Raw genomic sequence first — 18,173 nt, 5'->3', positions numbered from 1 at the left:
GGTTGCAAATATCAGTAGCACGTTGGCACCACATGGGGGTGCTAGAGCCCTGTCAAAAAAAAGTGTGGAGGCCCAGTTTAGCCAAGTCATCTTTATTTATATAGTGCTTTCAATGACCTCTAGGGTTGTATTTGACAGGTTTTTTTTTTGACAAAAGTAAAGTATTTTTTTTGCCCCCTGGCAAAAACGGGCTTCAAAATATAAAAAAAAGTAATTGTTTTTAAACTTCTTTTTACCACTGGTGGAAACAGAAAAAAAAAAAACACTGGCGGAAGTGAGACAGTTAAAAAAGTAAACAAACAAACAAAATGACCATAATGTGTAAGAAGCGTGTTTTAAAGTCGTGTGCTCAACCAATCAAACTGCCTTCTTTCCATGCGTCCCGTTGTCATTAGCCAATCAAACTGCCTCCTCGTTCGATTGTCAACAGCCAATCAAAATGCTTTCTTTCCCTTGTTCGCCAATCAAAGGTGTTAGCCACAGAGCGGCTATCTGAACGCTTCAATCTCGCGAGCAACTAGTTTATATAAACTGTGAAATTGTGCTGTGCTTATTACTGGAAGTCAAAAGCCTGCGACAGTAGTTTAAAAAATAAAAAAAATCCGGACAGGTTGTGAGCTTCCCCATAAATAACTCAACGAAGAGGTTGTAGTCGTGCCCGGCTAGCTCAGTCGGTAGAGCATGAGACTCTTAATCTCAGGGTCGTGGGTTCGAGCCCCACGTTGGGCGCATACTTTTTTTTTTTTTTTTTTTTTACTAGCATTGACCGATGTTCGCCATGATGGACGACAAGATGTGCTGCTAGCATGCTAAATGTTAAGGTTAAAGTCAAGCTAGCAGTCGTAATGTTATTTAGTTATTTATGTATTCCCCAAGTTATTAATGTTTTATTTAATTTGACAATTTGCTGACTTCCGTTTTGCTTTCCCTCTAGGTAACGTAATTCTACCGTTATTATTTATTTGTATTTTACAGAAAAACCTGTGTGTGTGTGTGTGTGTGCGTGCGCGCGCGCGTGGTGTTCCCTCGCCAAGCCGAGCCGGGGAAAGCCCGCCAACCCCCTCACGCACGCGCACGCACCCTTTTGGGGAGAGAGCGCCGGTGGGCGGAGTTTCGCCGTCCTCACGTCTTCCAGTCCAGTCCGCTGCGACGCGCCGCTCGCTTCACTTGATTGAAAACCCGCTCGGAACCGGAACCGGAGCCGCAAGCCGAACCTCCACCGGACCGGAACCATGGCCGCCACCACCACCACCGTCCCCACCACGTGCACGCGCTTCACCGACGAGTACCAGCTGTACGAGGAGCTGGGCAAGTACGTGCACGCGCGTTTGTTTCTCAAACAATTTGGGGACTTTTGTTTTGATGTCACGCGCGCGTGGACGTGCTTGGCGTGAATGATGACGTGCGTGCGCCCACATTTTGGCCTGGGGGGAAAAAAGTGAACGTCAGGTTGTACGTGGGCGTGTGTGGGATCCTTGGTAACCAGGAAGTTGTTGGTTTGAATCCCAGCTGTGTCTTTGGTGACTAATGTAGCCGTTAACAAGTTGTAACGTGTTGCGTCATTGCGTTGGAAAAAAACAAAACAAAACAAAACAAAAAAAACGAACACTTGTTGTCCAATCGGCTTCCAAAGCAAACAATTTTGAGTAAACCGGCTAATGTTTATCAAACAATGGCTAGCTACCAAATCAAAAGTTGACCACTTTGAGGTGCACGATGATGACGTCATCACATGGCATGCTAATGCACTATCGGAAGTTTGTTTCAAACCTGAAGTTGGTCTTCCAATTAGAATTTTAAAGTAGGGTTTTGCCTTTCAAGAATGTTTGGCACGGTAGCGACTGGTGAGTATTTTGATGAATCGTTTCAATTAATTGTTTCAACTGAATCGTAGTCCACTAGTGATTAGAGGGTATTTGATTTCCCATTTAAACTCGAACCTAAGATATTTAGTCCACTAAATAATGGAAAAAAAATGTTTATGGTTTTAACCAAATTGTATTCATTGAATTTTTTATATAGTTTACTATATTTATATCATGATTAGGGAGTATTTGATTAATCGTTTCAACTGAAGCATCAACTATATAGTCCACAACAGTATATAAAAATACTAATATAGTTTTGGGGACTATTTAGTTAATCGCTTTAACCTAATTGTAGTACACACTATAAGAATCCTTGCATAGTGATTAGGGAATCTTCGATTAATCGTTTCAACTGAAGCACCAGCGAACTAAAAAATCCTTCTACGGCTGATTCTGGAGCATTGAGTGAATGAACGATGGCGCCGGCGGTCCATCCCGACTGGTCCGTCCGTCACTGTCCCCGGAAAATGGCCCCCGGGCGGCCATTTTGACAGGCGCGTGAAATGCTGAGTCTTCCTTCTCGTCCCGTTTGCTCGGCAGGGGAGCCTTCTCGGTGGTGCGGCGCTGCGTCAAAGTGTGCTCGGGGCAAGAGTACGCCGCCAAGATCATCAACACCAAGAAGTTGTCGGCCAGAGGTGACACGAGTTACGCTTTTAAATTGGGTTCAAAACTGGACAATGTGATGTCATCGGAAGGATGATGTCATGACCTGTTGTTGTTGTTGTTGTTGTTGTTGTTGTTGTTTGTGTGTGCGCGCAGATCACCAGAAGCTGGATCGGGAGGCTCGCATCTGCCGGCTGCTCAAACACGCCAACATTGGTCAGAATTCAAGTTGTAGCGCGACATGCATGTTACATCATCATCACGCGTGTCACAAGGTCACGAGAGGTCGCACACGTCGTTAATAATATTAACCCGTATTTTTAAATGTTATTGTAAAATTAATTATAAATTAATATTAAAATTTAAATGATAAATTATACAACTGTAATTATATTTTTAAATGATATTCAAAAATGTAATAGGGGTTATTGTTTAACACGGTTTTTTTTTTCTGGTTTTTTTTCTTTCCACTGGTGGAAATGGGGGGGGAAAAAAAAGTAACAAAAATCATTTTATTTTATTATTTAATTTTGTCTCATTTTCACCAGCACATTAATTATCCTGTTTCTGCCAGTGGGGAAAAATAAAGTTTATTTGTTTTATTTAAAAAAAAATTTTTTTATAGCTTGTTTGTGTGGAAGCACCTTTTTTTTTTCTTCTTTTTTTTTTTTAAAACTGTCCTGCTTCCGCCACTAGGGGAAACATTTTTATTTTTTATATATATATATATATTTATTTATTTATTTTAAGCTACCTCATTCCCACTAGTAGATTTTTTTTTAACTGATTAAAAAAAAAAAAAATGGGTCCAAAGAACTCGCAACAAGACAAACAACACACAAAAACATGCTTTGTTTTGAAACGTCGCTAGCGCTAATGCTAAAGTGAATGGTGGATCCCATTCAAATGCTAACGGATGATTAGCATCAACTCCGGGAGCGACGTTGAAATCACGATTGATTACGCCCACAAATTGTTCCCAAACGGTGAAAAAAAACAAAAAAAACGACTTCCATGAATAGAATTGAATGGCAACTTTCTTCTTTACGTGCGTACGCCATCCACGCACCGCACCACACTGCCCCATAGAGGCCAAAGCGCGCAGTTGCAGCTGGTATTTGAGTTGGATCTATTTTTTGTTTGGCTATTTGAGTAAATTATGATATGACTTGACTAATTTTCTTGCTATTCTTTCAAGTTGACTCTTCGGAATTGTTAATCATCGACAGCATCGCACGTTTTCATATGATTTGTGTTGTTTTGTTTTGTTTTTTCTTGCGGCAGTGCGTCTCCACGACAGCATCTCGGAGGAGGGCTTCCACTACCTCCTTTTTGATCTGTGAGTTCCTTCCTTCCTCCCTCCTCCTCCTCTTACCGGTCTTCGTCAGTCTGCGACCCCCCCCCCCAATTACATAACACCCCCACCACCACCTTCCCGATGCCGCTTTAGCGCGCAGCGCCGGAGTCAGTTGCCATGGCAACACGGGCCCCAGTCAGCGTTGCGGTCGGTCGGTCGGTCGGTCGGTCGGTCGGGGGGTTTCCCCCTCGGCGGGACTTCCCCCTCCACTCGCCCCGCGTGTGTGCGTGTGTGCGTGTCGCAGGAGATGTAACGGCCATGTTGGCGTGTGCCTTGTCAGGGTGACGGGGGGCGAGCTCTTTGAGGACATCGTGGCGAGGGAGTACTACAGCGAGGCGGATGCCAGGTAACCTCCCAAGAAAAAAACAGAACACCCCCCCCCCCCCCCTTCCCACCCACACTAGACAAATACGCACACAAACACACACTCGAAAGGGGGTGGGGCCTCTGCAGTTGTCCAGCAGCTTTCTTTTGACAACTGCGACATCGTTGAAAATCAGGATGATGATGATGATGATGATGATGATGATGATGATGGTGGAGGACTTTCCCCGCCATCCGGACATGGCGACAGATGACAGATGGCCTCCCCCGCCCCCGCCCCCGCCCTTCACAAACGGAGGTGCCCTTAAATCAATTTGACTGCTTTTGCGTTGGCGAGCCAGCCAGGAAGGAGGCGGCAGCAGCGACATTAAAAAAAAAAAAAAAAGGAAAAAGATTAATCATAAAATTATTAAAAAATAATATAGTCAATAAATTCTCATTGAAAAAAAACACACAAAACCTAAAAATATCTTTCAAAAAACAACGGAAAATAGTAACAATAAATAAATAAAAAAGATGTCAATGCTGAAAACGGATCAACATCTGCTCCAGCGGGATGATTGACAGCTGCCGGAGCAGGCGAATACGACGGCATAAAAAAAAAATAAATAAATAAATAAAAAATAATAATAATAATAATAATGAAAAATAGAAAAAGCTTAAAAACATATTTTTTTAAATAACAAAATAATAATAATAATAATAATAATAATAATAATGAAAAATAACAAAACAAAAATATATTTTTAAATAAAAAAATAAAATAATAATAATAATAATAATAATAATAATAAAAATGCTGAAAACACATCAACATCTGCTCCGGGATGATTGACAGCTTCCGGAGCAGGCGAATATGACGCCATTAAAAAATAAATAAATACTACTAATAAAATGACAATTAAAAAAAAAATAAAATAAATAAAATATAATCAAAAAAAGAAAAAGCTTAACATATATTTTGTTAAATAACAAAAAAAATAAATAAATAATAATAATAAAAAAAAGATGTCGATGCTGAAAATGCATCAACATCTGCTCCAGCGGGATGATTGACAGCTGCCGGATCAGGCGAATATGACACCATTTAATAAAATAAAATAAAATAAAAATAAAATAAAAGAAAAGAAAAAAAAAAAAAGAAAAAAAAAAGGGGGTTTACATGATGTCGAATATGATGACTCATGCATGATATTCTGCTCATTTGACATTTGATAACTGACATTTGTTTTCGTCCTTTCCGGTTGTTAGTTGCTTCTGGTCTGAATTGATTGGGATGTTGTCGTCGTGGCGATGGACGATTTGTTTGTTTGTTTGTGTGTGTGTCGACATGACCGTGGCCCCGCCCTCACCACGATGTCATCTTGTCTCCGCAGTCATTGCATCCATCAGATTCTCGACAGCGTGTCGCACACACACCAACATGACATCGTGCACAGGGACCTCAAGGTGTGTTCACCTCGTTCAGCGTGCGCGTGTGTCATGTGTGTGCGCACGCGCGCCTCGTCATCTTCCTCCATCTTTCGTGCCTGCCGTCTTGTTTGTTTGTTGGTTGGTCTGTTTGTTTGTCTGCAATCTTGATGCACTCAAACCGGAGCATGTGAATGACAGACGGACGGACGGACGGGTGGGCGGGAGGGGGAGGGGCTAATGAGGCTGCAGGTTGACGCACAAACTCAAAACCTGCGCACACACAAAAACACAAACAAATACTTTATTTAATTTATATATCAAAGTATTTTTTGGGAAAAAAAGAAAGAAATGAATTAATACTAATTTTGAGTTGTTAAAATGGATTTATTTGCATCTTTTTTTTTTTTTCAATGATTTAATAAATCTTTTTTTGGTCCAAGAGGAACTTGTATAATTATCGTGTTTGAAATAAATGTATTTGTCTTTATTTCATTTATACATTAAAGTATTTTTGCGGAAAAAAAAAATCTTAATTAAGGGTGTCAAGCACTTAAATTTTTTAATCGTAATTAATCAAATGTCTTCAATAAACTCACAATTGATTCCAAATTTGATATCTGTTGTAAATTTACAATAAAATATTTTTTTTAATTTCTTTTTTAAGTTTTTATGCTTTTGTTAAGATGAATGTGGGGGAAAAAAAGTTATTTTCATATAAAAATGACTGCATCTTTTAGTCATTGATATCGAAATGTCATAATTCATAAAAATAAAAATAAAATAAATAAATCAAAGTAAATTAAAAAAGAAATAAAATAAAAAATAAATAAATATAAAAATATATAATATAGAATATATAATATAATAAATAAATAAATATGCAATTAAAATAAATACATAAAAATACATAAAATAAAATGATAAATAAATATGATATAATATAGAATATATAATATAATATAATAAAATAAATAAATTAGTGGCTTAAGGGAACTTAAAATGAAGTCAAAATGAACGCACTCATTTTGACACATCGACAAAGTACACATCCTAACACACAAATCCACTTCAACAAACAGTACACTAAAGCACATACAAACACATACACAAACAAACACATAAACCAAAAAATGCACACACGTTGCACTGACGTGGGCCGTGCATGACTAACCCGCTGCCCCCCCCTGCTGTCTGCATGCAGCCATTGCATCCAGCAGATCCTGGAGGCGGTGCTTCACTGCCATCAGACGGGCGTGGTCCACCGCGACCTCAAGGTGAGTGCTCGCTTTGCCAGGTCACGTCACGTCACGTCACGCGCGGACCGACGGGCGTTTCTTTGCGCTGCCTTGACTTACGAGGACAATTTGTGGCGTCAACAAGCAACGCAAATTTTGGGGGTTTGACTGCAGCTTTTTAAAAAAAAATTTTTTTTATTTATTTATTGTTATTTTTATTTATTTATTTATTTATTTTTTTGCTTCACCAGAATTTGAGTTATGAGCATGTTTCAGACGCACCACTCTGTGTATCCGAAACTTGCTCATAACTATTTTTTGTTTTTTGTTGTTGATCACAACGCAGAGTGGTGAAAAAAAAAACAAGTTGGGTTGCTCATAAGTCAAGGTACCTATTGACTCGCTTCAAAACATTTTCCAATCCCCTTCATCTGACAACTACTGTATTTTAAACATAGAAGGGCCAAAACATACCAAATGAAAATTAACCTGCACTACAAAAACTAGCCACCAGAGGGTGCTGTAACTGCACAAATGGAAATCAATCTGACTTTTTTTTTTTTTTTGGCAGATGTTTGCCCCTAATAACGTGTAAATACGTTTTTTTTAAATGTTTTGTGTCCCAAAGACGTATTTACACGTTTTTTCTTCTTCTTTTTAATGCTATAGCATACAGAATGCTTTGATGCAGCCTCTCAACTGCAAAGAACGGTTGCAGAAATGGTAGTCATTACACAAACGGCCAGCAGGTGGCAGCAGAGCATAAGAAAAAATGGAAACGGATAGAATCATACTTTTTTTTTTTTTTTTTTTTTTTTTCCCTGATGAAAGAAGGGACTTCAATCTTTCTTTTGATAGGTTCCATGCTTTTATAGCAATAGAACACAATATTCTGTGGGCCTTGCAAAATTGATCCAAATCCAGTAAAACAGTCGGGAGCGAACGGGATTGCGAAATGTGAAAATGGCGGCGAGTGAATGAGTTAAATATGGTGAACATGACGATATTGTGGCAGTTTTGATATCACTATATTGCCAATATCGTTGCATCACTGCTACAAAAATCGCAATACTTGCGTTGGTAATATATCGGGAGCATGGCGATATCGATATATCGTCGCACCGCTCGTGACGTGACGACGATATTGCTCGTTATCGTTCCATCGCTCGCTCGAACGTCCTTTTGTGGCGGTGACGTGTTTTTGTGTTTGCGGCGCAGCCCGAGAACCTCCTGCTGGCCAGCAAGTGCAAGAACGCGGCGGTGAAGCTGGCCGACTTCGGTCTGGCCATCGAGGTCCAAGGGGAGCAGCCGGCCTGGTTCGGCTTCGCCGGCACGCCCGGATACTTGTCGCCGGAGGTCCTGCGGAAGGAAGCGTACGGCAAGCCGGTGGACGTCTGGGCGTGCGGTGAGAGTCTCGCCGATCGACGGATCGACGGATCGATGGATGTCGATGGTTGTCGCTAATGGTCGCGCGTGCGCAGGCGTGATCCTGTACATCCTCCTGGTGGGCTACCCGCCCTTCTGGGACGAGGACCAGCACAAACTCTACCAGCAGATCAAAGCGGGAGCGTACGACGTGAGTCTCCGCGGCGGGCGACCTCGTCGTCGACACGCGCGCCTGCTCACGTTGTGCGCGTGTGCGTAGTTCCCGTCTCCGGAGTGGGACACGGTGACGCCCGAAGCCAAAAACCTCATCAACCAGATGTTGACCGTCAACCCGGCCAAGAGGATCACGGCCCAGGAGGCCCTCAAGCACCCGTGGGTCTGCGTACGTACCACCATACAAACACAAACACAAACACAAACATAAACATACATTAGGGGTGTCAAAATTAGTGCATTCATTTTGAGGTCATTTAAAGTTCCTTTAACCCCACTAAATTATTATTATTTTTTTTAAACTTACTTACTTGGAAAGCCCGTCTGGGTGAATTCCAGTCACGATGCATAAACACGTCCACGTCAAAATGTAGCAGTAATAAATTTTTATAATAATGCATATATTTGCGGATCAAAGTTGTATTTCACAATTTTAAAAAATGTGCAGATTTTTTTCACAAGTGACTTCATGTTAAAGATTAAAAAAAAAAAAATGCACTGAGCTGTCACCAATATGCAATTATGCCATCTAGTGGCATAAAAAACAACCGAACACAAATCAATATCAAACTTGTTTTTACAGTACAGTGCAACTTTTCAACTCAATTTTATGAATTATGATGAAATTACTTGCATCAATGACTAAAAGAAGCAGCCATATTTTTAACCACCCCTCCCCCCCTTCCACACACACTTTTATGTTAACAAGAGGATGAAAACTTAGGGGAAAAAAGGTATATTTTATTGTACATTTAGGGCGGATATTAAATTTGTGATTAATCGCGAGTTAACTACTGATGTCATGTAATTATGCCATCTAGTGGCATTAAAAAAAATGACCAACACAAATCAATATCAAACTTGTTTTTACAGTACAGTGCAACTTTTCAACTCAATTTTATGAATTATTATGAAATTACTTGCATCAATGATTAAAAGAAGCAGCCATATTTTTAACCACCCCCCCCCCCCCTTCCACACACACTTTTATGTTAACAAGAGTATGAAAACTTAGGGGAAAAAATTTATATTTTATTGTCCATTTAGGGCAGATATTAAATTTGCGATTAATCGCGAGTTAACTACTGATGTCATGCGATTAATTATGATTAAAATTTTTAATCGCGTGACACCACTAATATAAATATATATATATATAATTTGGCAATTTGTGGAGAAATGGTGTGGGAATGCTTTATGAAGTCAATTGAAAGATGTGACAAATGATGAATTTGAATTTGAATTTGAAAGCTGAAACGTGTGAAAACTGTTTTTGAAATTGTGCAGCAACGTTCGACGGTGGCGTCCATGATGCACAGGCAGGAGACGGTGGAATGCTTGAAGAAGTTCAACGCCAGGAGGAAGCTGAAGGTGAAGCGCGCGCCCGCGCCCACGACCTCGCCGACCTTTCAACTCCAACCTTTGTCCTCTCCTCTCCGGCAGGGCGCCATCTTGACCACCATGCTGGTCTCCAGGAACTTCTCAAGTGAGACCCCGTCCTTAAAATATGAAGTATTTATTATTTATGAAGAATATTGCTCGTCATTCGTTTGTGCTTAAACGATTTTTCATCCGATTTGATTCGAAAGGTGGGCTATTGTTGTTGTACTTCTGCCTTTTTACCACCAGAGGGAGACATAATTCTTTTCCCATTGCAACACAACCAACCATAAAAAAAAACAAAAAAACAAAACGACCGAAATCAACATTCCAAAATGATCAAATAATAAAACCAATTCAGTTTTTAAAATGTTTTATTTATAATTGTAATTAATTTCATGATTTTATTATTAAAAATATGGTTAATGCCCCTAATATCTAATAACATAATATACTTATATTTAATTATTTAACATGAATTAATTTAAAAATGTTTAGTAAATAATTGATTGAAAAATTGTAAAATAGTTTGTTTCAAAAATATTACAAATATTAAATATTAAATAATATAAATATATATTTAAATATTAAAAATATTTTTCTAATTGTCATATTTTATTCTTTATCTAGAGTGCAGATACATTATAATAAAATAACCACTAATTTCATCCAATGAATTAAAATGTTTTTTGGGGGGGGGCATAATTGTTTGTTTAGAATAAATCAATTAACCAATTATTTGATCAAATAATTCATGAAAATAAAAAGGAAGAAACAAATGTAAACAATGTTTTTTTTAAATAAAGTAATTGTTTTATTTTATTTATATTAGGATTATTTTAACCTTTTTTTTTTTTTTGGTGAAATACATTTTGAAAAGTTGGAAAATTTTTCATAGTAAAATTGTAGTTTTGTTCGGACTTGCAATAAATTAATTTTAATTTTTGATGAATGGATTTGATCACTTTTAATGAAGTGAATTTGATTTCTTTATCATACTATTTTTTTTTTTGTGTGCAATAAATCACTAAACAACTATCCAATTAATTAATATGCAAAATGAATGCACAAATAAATGCTTTTGGGCACTAGTGCCCCCTGTTGGCGTGCCGCGCATGTGACCCCGCCCCCCCCCGGCGTCATCTGGTGTGTTTGCAGTCGGCCGTCAGACCACGGCGCCGGCGTCCGTCAGCGGCGGCGGCATGGTGGAGCAAGGTACGTCCGTCCGTCCGTCCGTCCGTCCGTCCGTGTCCGCCGATCCGCTCGCCGATTCCAAGTCTTCCTCGCCCTCGAACGATTTCTCTCCTCCTTTTCTTTTTTTCCCACCGAAAACTTATTCGAAACAATTTTTTTTCTTTTTTTCCCGATTCAACTTTTTTTGTAAACAAGCTCTTCGTAATAAAAGTCACTTTTTTGTGAACACAATCATTTTGTGTAAACACTCTAAAATAAAAAAAAATAAAATAAAACAGTCACTCTTGTAAACAAACTGATTTTTTTGCAAACTCATGTTTTGTTCTGCGTAAACTGACCGAATTTTGGACAAATTTGCATTTTCCTGCACTTTTTTTTTTGTAAACAAACTCATTTTTTTTTGTTATTAGACTCGCTCTTAAGTGTCTCAAGTCTTTTTCTTGGTAATCCCGATTTGAAGATTTTCCCTCAGTTTTTGAGTCCATCATGTCGCGGTTTCCCGGCATCCATTTTTTTGGTCAACTTGTTGCCGTCGCCGATGACTAATCTGATGTGGAGCGTCAAGTGCGCCGGCCGGCAGCGCTATTTGGGGATTATCGGGCAAATGACTTCCTGCTGATCCTGGCGCTGATCTGACATCATGTGACTTCATCATCTTTCATGTGCGTGCTTTATTCGCCACTTTCATGTGAGCGACCAGATCAGAGGGGAGGGATTTTTTTTTTTTTTCTGAAATCGGCGTCCGCTTAAGAGCGCCGCCGATGTGCCGAGATGGACACTCGGCGCGAGTCGGGTGCGCCATGTGCACGCTCCCCACTGAGGGTGTGTCCTTCTGCCTCTCCGCAGCAGCCAAGAGCCTCCTCAACAAGAAGGCCGACGCCAAGGTAGGACACCGATTCGTCCCATTATCGAATAATCAGCGTCGATTAATCGATGAGTCGTCAAGCTCGATTTCTGACGTCCTCCGTGACGGCGAGATCTTTCTGCTCTTTCAAAATGAGACGTTTGCAAACGTCCGCTTTTGCTTCGGAGAACAGTCATTGATTTTTTTTTTTTTCGCCGATTTTTTCTGACAAAGGTGGCGGAACAATCTGGTAACGCATTTTCTGCACTGTTAGTTTGAAATGATGGTCTGTCTTTAAATTAAGCAATTAAAAAAACAAAAAATCGATTAATCGAAAAAAAATCAACAGATTATTCAATTGTTAAAAAAATAGTTGCATCCCTGTATGTGAGGGCTGGATGATTATGGCCTTAAAATAATTTGAAAAAATAATAAACATTCACAAAATTACTAAGGGGTGCACCGATCGCCGATTCTGCATGTTAGTTTGAAATGATGGCCTGTTTTTAAATAAAGCAATTAAAATCGGATTCATCGAAAAAAATAGTAAAAAAAATTGTTGCATCCCTGTATGTGAGGGATGGGTGATTATAGCCTTAGAATAATTTGAAAAATAATAATAAAAAAAAAAAATCCCAAAATTACCATTTCCAATATTAATTGAATATAATTAACTTATAGAAATAAAAAACAAATGATCCAAATAAATTTTGCTTTTTTTCCCCCCCATTCTAGATTTTGCTTTAGTTCTCCTCAACTCAAAACAAGTTTTTGATTTTTTTTTTTTTTTATCCTCATCGTTAACTTGTATCAATGTCCACTGAAATAATCGAAAAAAAAAAGTGATTGTCCTGATCCGATAACATCGGTAATTAGGCCCAATCAAGTTGCCAACTTCTTAAGTGGGTGTGTGGCTTGAATTCCAGCTGTAAAAAAAAAAAAAAAAGTTTTTTCAGTTTTTTTTGTTTTATGTTTTTAAAGCATTTTATTTTGAAAAATGAAACGTTTTTTTTTTTTTTTTTTTTCCCCAATTTATTTTGTTTGTCATCGTAAACTAAAGTAACCTTGCGCAATGCTGACTGTGTCGGCTCCTCCCTCTCGGCAGCCATGTTGTTAGTGACATCGCTGCAAATCGGCGAGGGGACCAATCATGACAAAAATCGATTCGGAATTTGCCGTTTTATTTTTAGCGCGTGCTTGTCTCCGCCCCCGTGGGAATTCTGCGCCTTCCCTATCGTGAACATTCATCTTCTTCTTCTTCTTGCTCCTCCTTTTTTTGTTTTTTTTAGCTTCATCCCTCCATCATGCCAAAAAAGCGACCTTTTGGAGAGTGCTGCTAATCTCAGATTATTTGCGTCCAGATGATTAATCTAACGTTATGTCATCAGTGGCGCGCACGCACACACGCACACACACAGGAATGTCCTGCTTTTCCGTCCGTCGTTTTTGTGTGCAAAGTGACATCGCCAACTAGTGGCCCGGAGTGCGTATGACTAAAAAAATAACTAAAAAAAAATTCTACCTTTGTTGCATTTCTTTTGTGAATGTTTTTAACTTGAATAAACGAAACTACTGGATCAATAATTCCAATATCGACTTGGTATCGATTTTATTCCTTCAGGGTTGATGAGCTCGTTCGCTCGCTAGCCGTGTCGTATCGCGATTGTCATCCTTGTGAACGCGTACGTGTCGTTTTTTTCAGGAATCGTCCGACAGCAGCAACACGACAATCGAGGACGAAGACGTGAAAGGTGAGCGATGATGCTAACGCTAACACGGCTGGTCCAACATCAAGGTTTCGTTCCCGGTTTGACTGCTAACTCAATAAAGTTACGATGTTCAACCACTCATTTGCTCCCAAAAACGTATAAATACGTTCTAGTTGAAATATTACCATTCTCCCAAAGACGTATTTATACGTTTTTTTTTTGGTTTTTTTTTGGTTTTTTTGCTAGAGGATACAGAAGGCTTTGATGCAGCCTCTCAACTCCAAAGAACAGTTGAAGAAATGGTAGTTATCACACAAACAGCCAGCAGGTGGCAGCAGAGTATAAGAGATCATCCAGGGTCATGTTGGGAAGAAAAAACATCTCAATTAATCACAATTCTAATCAGATTTGTGAATATTGATGAAACTTAGCTATATTCTGCTGAAAAACTGAAACAGATAAAAATATACTTTTTTTTTTTTTTTTCCCTGATGAAAGAAGAGACTTTAATCTTTCTTTTGGTAGCTTCCATGTTTTTATAATGATAGTGAAGGGGGTTAAATAAATAATATAATTTTATTCCTAAAATTGAGTTTCTACTTGACAATTAGTGACACTGCCACCTACTGTAGTGGATGTGCCATTACACACACACAAAAAAAAAAAAAAAGTTCCTTGGCCCCGCCCCCCATTTGAGGACTGGTTTACAGTTCATGCGCAAGTCTTGTGTGCATCTTTGGTGTCCAGACTTGAACGATTTCATCATTTGCGCTAGTTCCCGTTAGCCTGCCGATGGCGTTTCACATTGTGAGTTAGCATGAAGCTAGTGGACCTTTTTTTTTTTTTTTTTTTTCTTGTCGTCTTGTGTCGCTTTTGCAGCCCGCAAGCAGGAGATCATCAAGATGACGGAGCAGCTCATCGAAGCCGTCAACAACGGCGACTTTGAGGCCTACGTGTGAGTTTAGCGTCGTCCCGTTGCCGATTATCGGCGGCGTTTACGTTTGTTGCCTTTGTTCACTTGACGTTCTTTCGTTCTTGGTTTTGAAGCAAGATGTGCGACCCGGGCCTGACCTCCTTCGAACCCGAAGGTCTGGGCAACCTGGTGGAGGGGATGGACTTCCACCGCTTCTACTTTGACAACCGTGAGACCACAAAAACTGTGACAAATGCAACGCAAATGCCATCAAAAACAAAACAACAACATACATTTGTACTTTTTTTTTTTTTTTTTTTTAACTAATTTTATAAATTTTATTTGGAACTTGCCATAATTAGTGTTTCCAAGGAATTTATTTAAATTTAATTTAATTAAAAAAGAATGTAGTATTTTTTTTTACTACATGTTTTAAATATGGTTTTGTTTTGTCCCCAAAAATATAAGATCATTTTGAGTAATCGTGATGAATATTTTTTTTAATAATTGAGCAGCCCTATGAAGCGCCATAATAATCCTCCACAATGATTATAGAAGTCTTGAATTTATACTTCTTTTTTTTTCTTTCTTTTTTTTTTTTTTTCTTTTTTTTTTTTATTTGGAACTTTCCATAATTAATGTTTAAAGAATTGTATTTGAAACTGAATTTTTTGTTTTTGTTTTTAACATGTTGATGATCTTGTTTTGTCCCCAAAAATATGAGATCATTTGAGTTATCATGATGAATATTTTTTATTAATTTTTTTAATAATTGAGCAGCCCTATGAAGCATCATAACAATCTACCACAATCTTGAATTTATTTTTATTTATTCATTTTTCTTTTTTAATTTTTAGAAACTAATTTTATAAATTTTATTTGGAACGTTCCATAATTAGTGTTTCAAAGGATTTTTATTTGAAACTTTAAAAAGTTTTTTTTTTTTTTTTTTTTTTTGTCCCCAAAAATATAAGATCATTTTAGTAATCGTAATGAATATATATTTTTTTAATATTTGAGCAGCCCTATGAACCACAATGATTCTCGAAATCTTGAATTTATACATTTGTATTTTTTATTTTTTTTTAATAATTTTCTAAATTTTATTTGGAACTTTCCATAATTAATGTTTAAAGAATTGTATTTGAAACTGAATTTTTTGTTTTTGTTTTTAACATGTTTTGTCCCCAAAAATATGAGATCATTTGAGTAATCGTGATGAATATTTTTTCACAATTGAGCAGCCCTATGAAGCACAACGTTTTTATAGAAATCTCGAATTTCTACATTTTTTCATTATTTAAAATGTTCCCACCGTATTTTCTTTCAGTGCTGTCGAAGAGCGCGAAGCCGGTCCACACGACCGTCCTGAACCCGCACGTGCACGTGATGGGCGAGGACGCGGCGTGCGTGGCGTACGTCCGCCTGACGCAGTTTGTGGACGCCGCCGGCCGCCCGCGTTCCAGCCAATCGGAGGAGACGCGGGTGTGGCGGCGCCGCGACGGCCGCTGGCACAACGTCCACTTCCACTGCTCCGGCGGGCGTGAAGGTACGACGACGCAATCGGCAAACGGCGGCGCATAATTGCTGCGACGAGAAGGGGGCGTGGCCAGCAAGTACCGAAATAAGTACATGGATTCATGAATAAATAATTACAGGTGAAAATCAAAACGGATATAACAAATATAATTCGAAAATTAAATACAAAAAAAATAATTGGAAATAAAAAAACTTATAATGTATCCATAATAACATAAAAAAAAAAAAAAATAAAAAACATTAAAAAAAATATTTAAAAAAATAAATGTGGAAATAAATATAAATAATAAATAGAATTAAATATCAATCAATAAATAAAAAGCAGGATTAAAATAAATGTAAAAATAAATGTGGAAATAAATATAAATAATAAATAGAATTAAATATCAATCAATAAATAAAAAGCAGGATTAAAATAAATGTAAAAATAAATGTGGAAATAAATATAAATAATAAATAGAATTAACTATCAATCAATAAATAAAAATATGAGATTCGACAAATAGAAACAAATATGAAAATAAATGTGGAAATAAATAATAAATAGAAATAAACTATCAATCATTAAATAAAAAAAAAAACAAGATTCAAAGAATATAAACAAATATAAAACTCAATAAATTAAATCAATCAATAAAAAAGTAGATTAAAAAATGTAAACATATAATAATAAATGTGAAAACAAATATACATAGAATTAAATATTAATCAGAAAAAAAGTAGTTTAAAAAAAAATCTAATATAAAATCTAAACATGTTCGTGTGCAGCACGAAGTAAATAAATGTAAGAGCAGACTGTTTTCATTTATTGATTGATATTTAATTCTATTTCTATATTTATTTTTGTATTTATTTGCACATTTATTTCTGGATATATACTGCACATTTCATTTTTACGGCGTCCCCCTTTCCATTTGTGTGCTCCTCAGCGTCGCATTTGGGAGACGGAGAACGGGCGGGGCGTCCCCGGGTCGGCCCCGCCCACTGAATGACCCACCTGACGTCTCTCTGGGACGGGATGCCTCCTCGCCCCCCCCTTTTTGTCTGCGGTGACCCCCACCAATCCCGCCCGCCTCACACTTGTTGATATTTCTGCCTCTTGGTGGTGCTCTTGTGCGTTTACCATAGACATCCCTACGCCGAGAGACGCCATATTGGATGTGGCAAAGCGGAGTACTTTCTCTACTAGGACCTTCATTTGGGAAGACCGTCATTTTGGACTAGACCGTTCTCTAAGGACTAAACTCGACGATTCCGCCTCGACTGAGAACCTTCTGGACTTGAACCTTCGTCCTGGACTGGGATGAGAACGGCTAGACCTTCATTTGGGACTAGATCATTCTCTTGGCCTTCTTTTTTGGTGTGGAACTTTTTCTCCAGGACTAAAACTTTCCCTTGTGACCTCACTTGAGAAGAAAACTTTGGCTCTGTACTAGAACCTTCTGTTGGGACTAGAACTTTCTCTCGCGACAAGGACCTTCTCGACCTTCTACCTGGAACTGCAACCTTCACTTGGGACTACTCCAACTTGTCTTGAGATGAGAAATTGGTACCGGGACTCGAACCGTCCCCGACTAAAGCTTCTCTTGGGACTAAAAACTTCCCTCGTTGCTTACCGACGATATATCCGAAAATGTCCACAATTCGTCGACTGACGTTGCGGGCGTTCACGCGCCGCTTTTCCACATCCAATATGGCGGACGCGCTGCCATAAAAGCCACTTCTTCTTCTACCGCTTCCCGTGACCAGCATGGCTCCTCCTCCTGCACGGCTGCTCCTGTGTGACGTCGTCATCTCCTCTGCGCATGTTGTGTGTGTGTGTGTGTGTGTGTGGCGTCGCCATGACGACAATCCGTCCCGTATCTACGCGTGTGCGTGAGCGCGAGTGAGGAGCGTCGAAGTGCATGAAGTCTTCTGAGCGTTTTTGCTTCTTGCTGGACGTTTTTGTGTGTGCATGAAGAACAAGAAAACATTCCGGGGCAAATGTACTACATCACCCACAATGCTTTGCAAGGCGTTGTTTGTGTTTCAAAATACATTTGGTTTAAGTTCTATTTACAATTTTAAGAGAGTCCCCAAGTGTTTTATTTTTTTTTTTGACACATTTTGGTGTCAATACCCCCAACGATGGCGCTTAAAAATGAAATGGCCTGTTTTGAGGGGGCGGAGTCGGGGCTCTGTTACCATGACGACAG

The 18,173-nt window shown here is 38.6% G+C and overlaps 2 protein-coding genes and 1 non-coding gene across 3 annotated transcripts in view; 2 read left to right on the top strand and 1 right to left on the bottom strand.

Annotated features, from left to right (window-relative positions):
* Positions 1-18,173, bottom strand: part of LOC144001890 (uncharacterized) — a 263,910-nt gene that overhangs the window by 188,233 nt on the left and 57,504 nt on the right. The window lies entirely within an intron of this gene.
* Positions 112-18,039, top strand: camk2b2 (calcium/calmodulin-dependent protein kinase (CaM kinase) II beta 2). The gene is given in 18 exon segments (XM_077498141.1): positions 112-1,312; positions 2,409-2,503; positions 2,628-2,687; positions 3,756-3,810; positions 4,109-4,174; positions 6,767-6,839; positions 8,019-8,270; positions 8,272-8,376; positions 8,446-8,568; positions 9,687-9,770; positions 9,843-9,885; positions 10,938-10,994; positions 11,820-11,857; positions 13,520-13,568; positions 14,406-14,481; positions 14,574-14,668; positions 15,770-15,988; positions 16,908-18,039. Coding segments are annotated over 18 exon segments (1,629 nt in total). The 5' UTR covers positions 112-1,232; the 3' UTR covers positions 16,967-18,039.
* Positions 657-729, top strand: trnak-cuu (transfer RNA lysine (anticodon CUU)). Its single transcript has one exon. It is a non-coding gene; the product is annotated as a tRNA-Lys (tRNA).

The sequence above is a fragment of the Festucalex cinctus genome, chromosome 15 (assembly GCF_051991245.1).
Source record: "Festucalex cinctus isolate MCC-2025b chromosome 15, RoL_Fcin_1.0, whole genome shotgun sequence".
Lineage (NCBI taxonomy): Eukaryota > Metazoa > Chordata > Actinopteri > Syngnathiformes > Syngnathidae > Festucalex > Festucalex cinctus.
The sequence above is the reverse complement of the archived record's forward strand: the minus strand, read 5'-3'. Positions and strand labels throughout refer to the sequence as shown.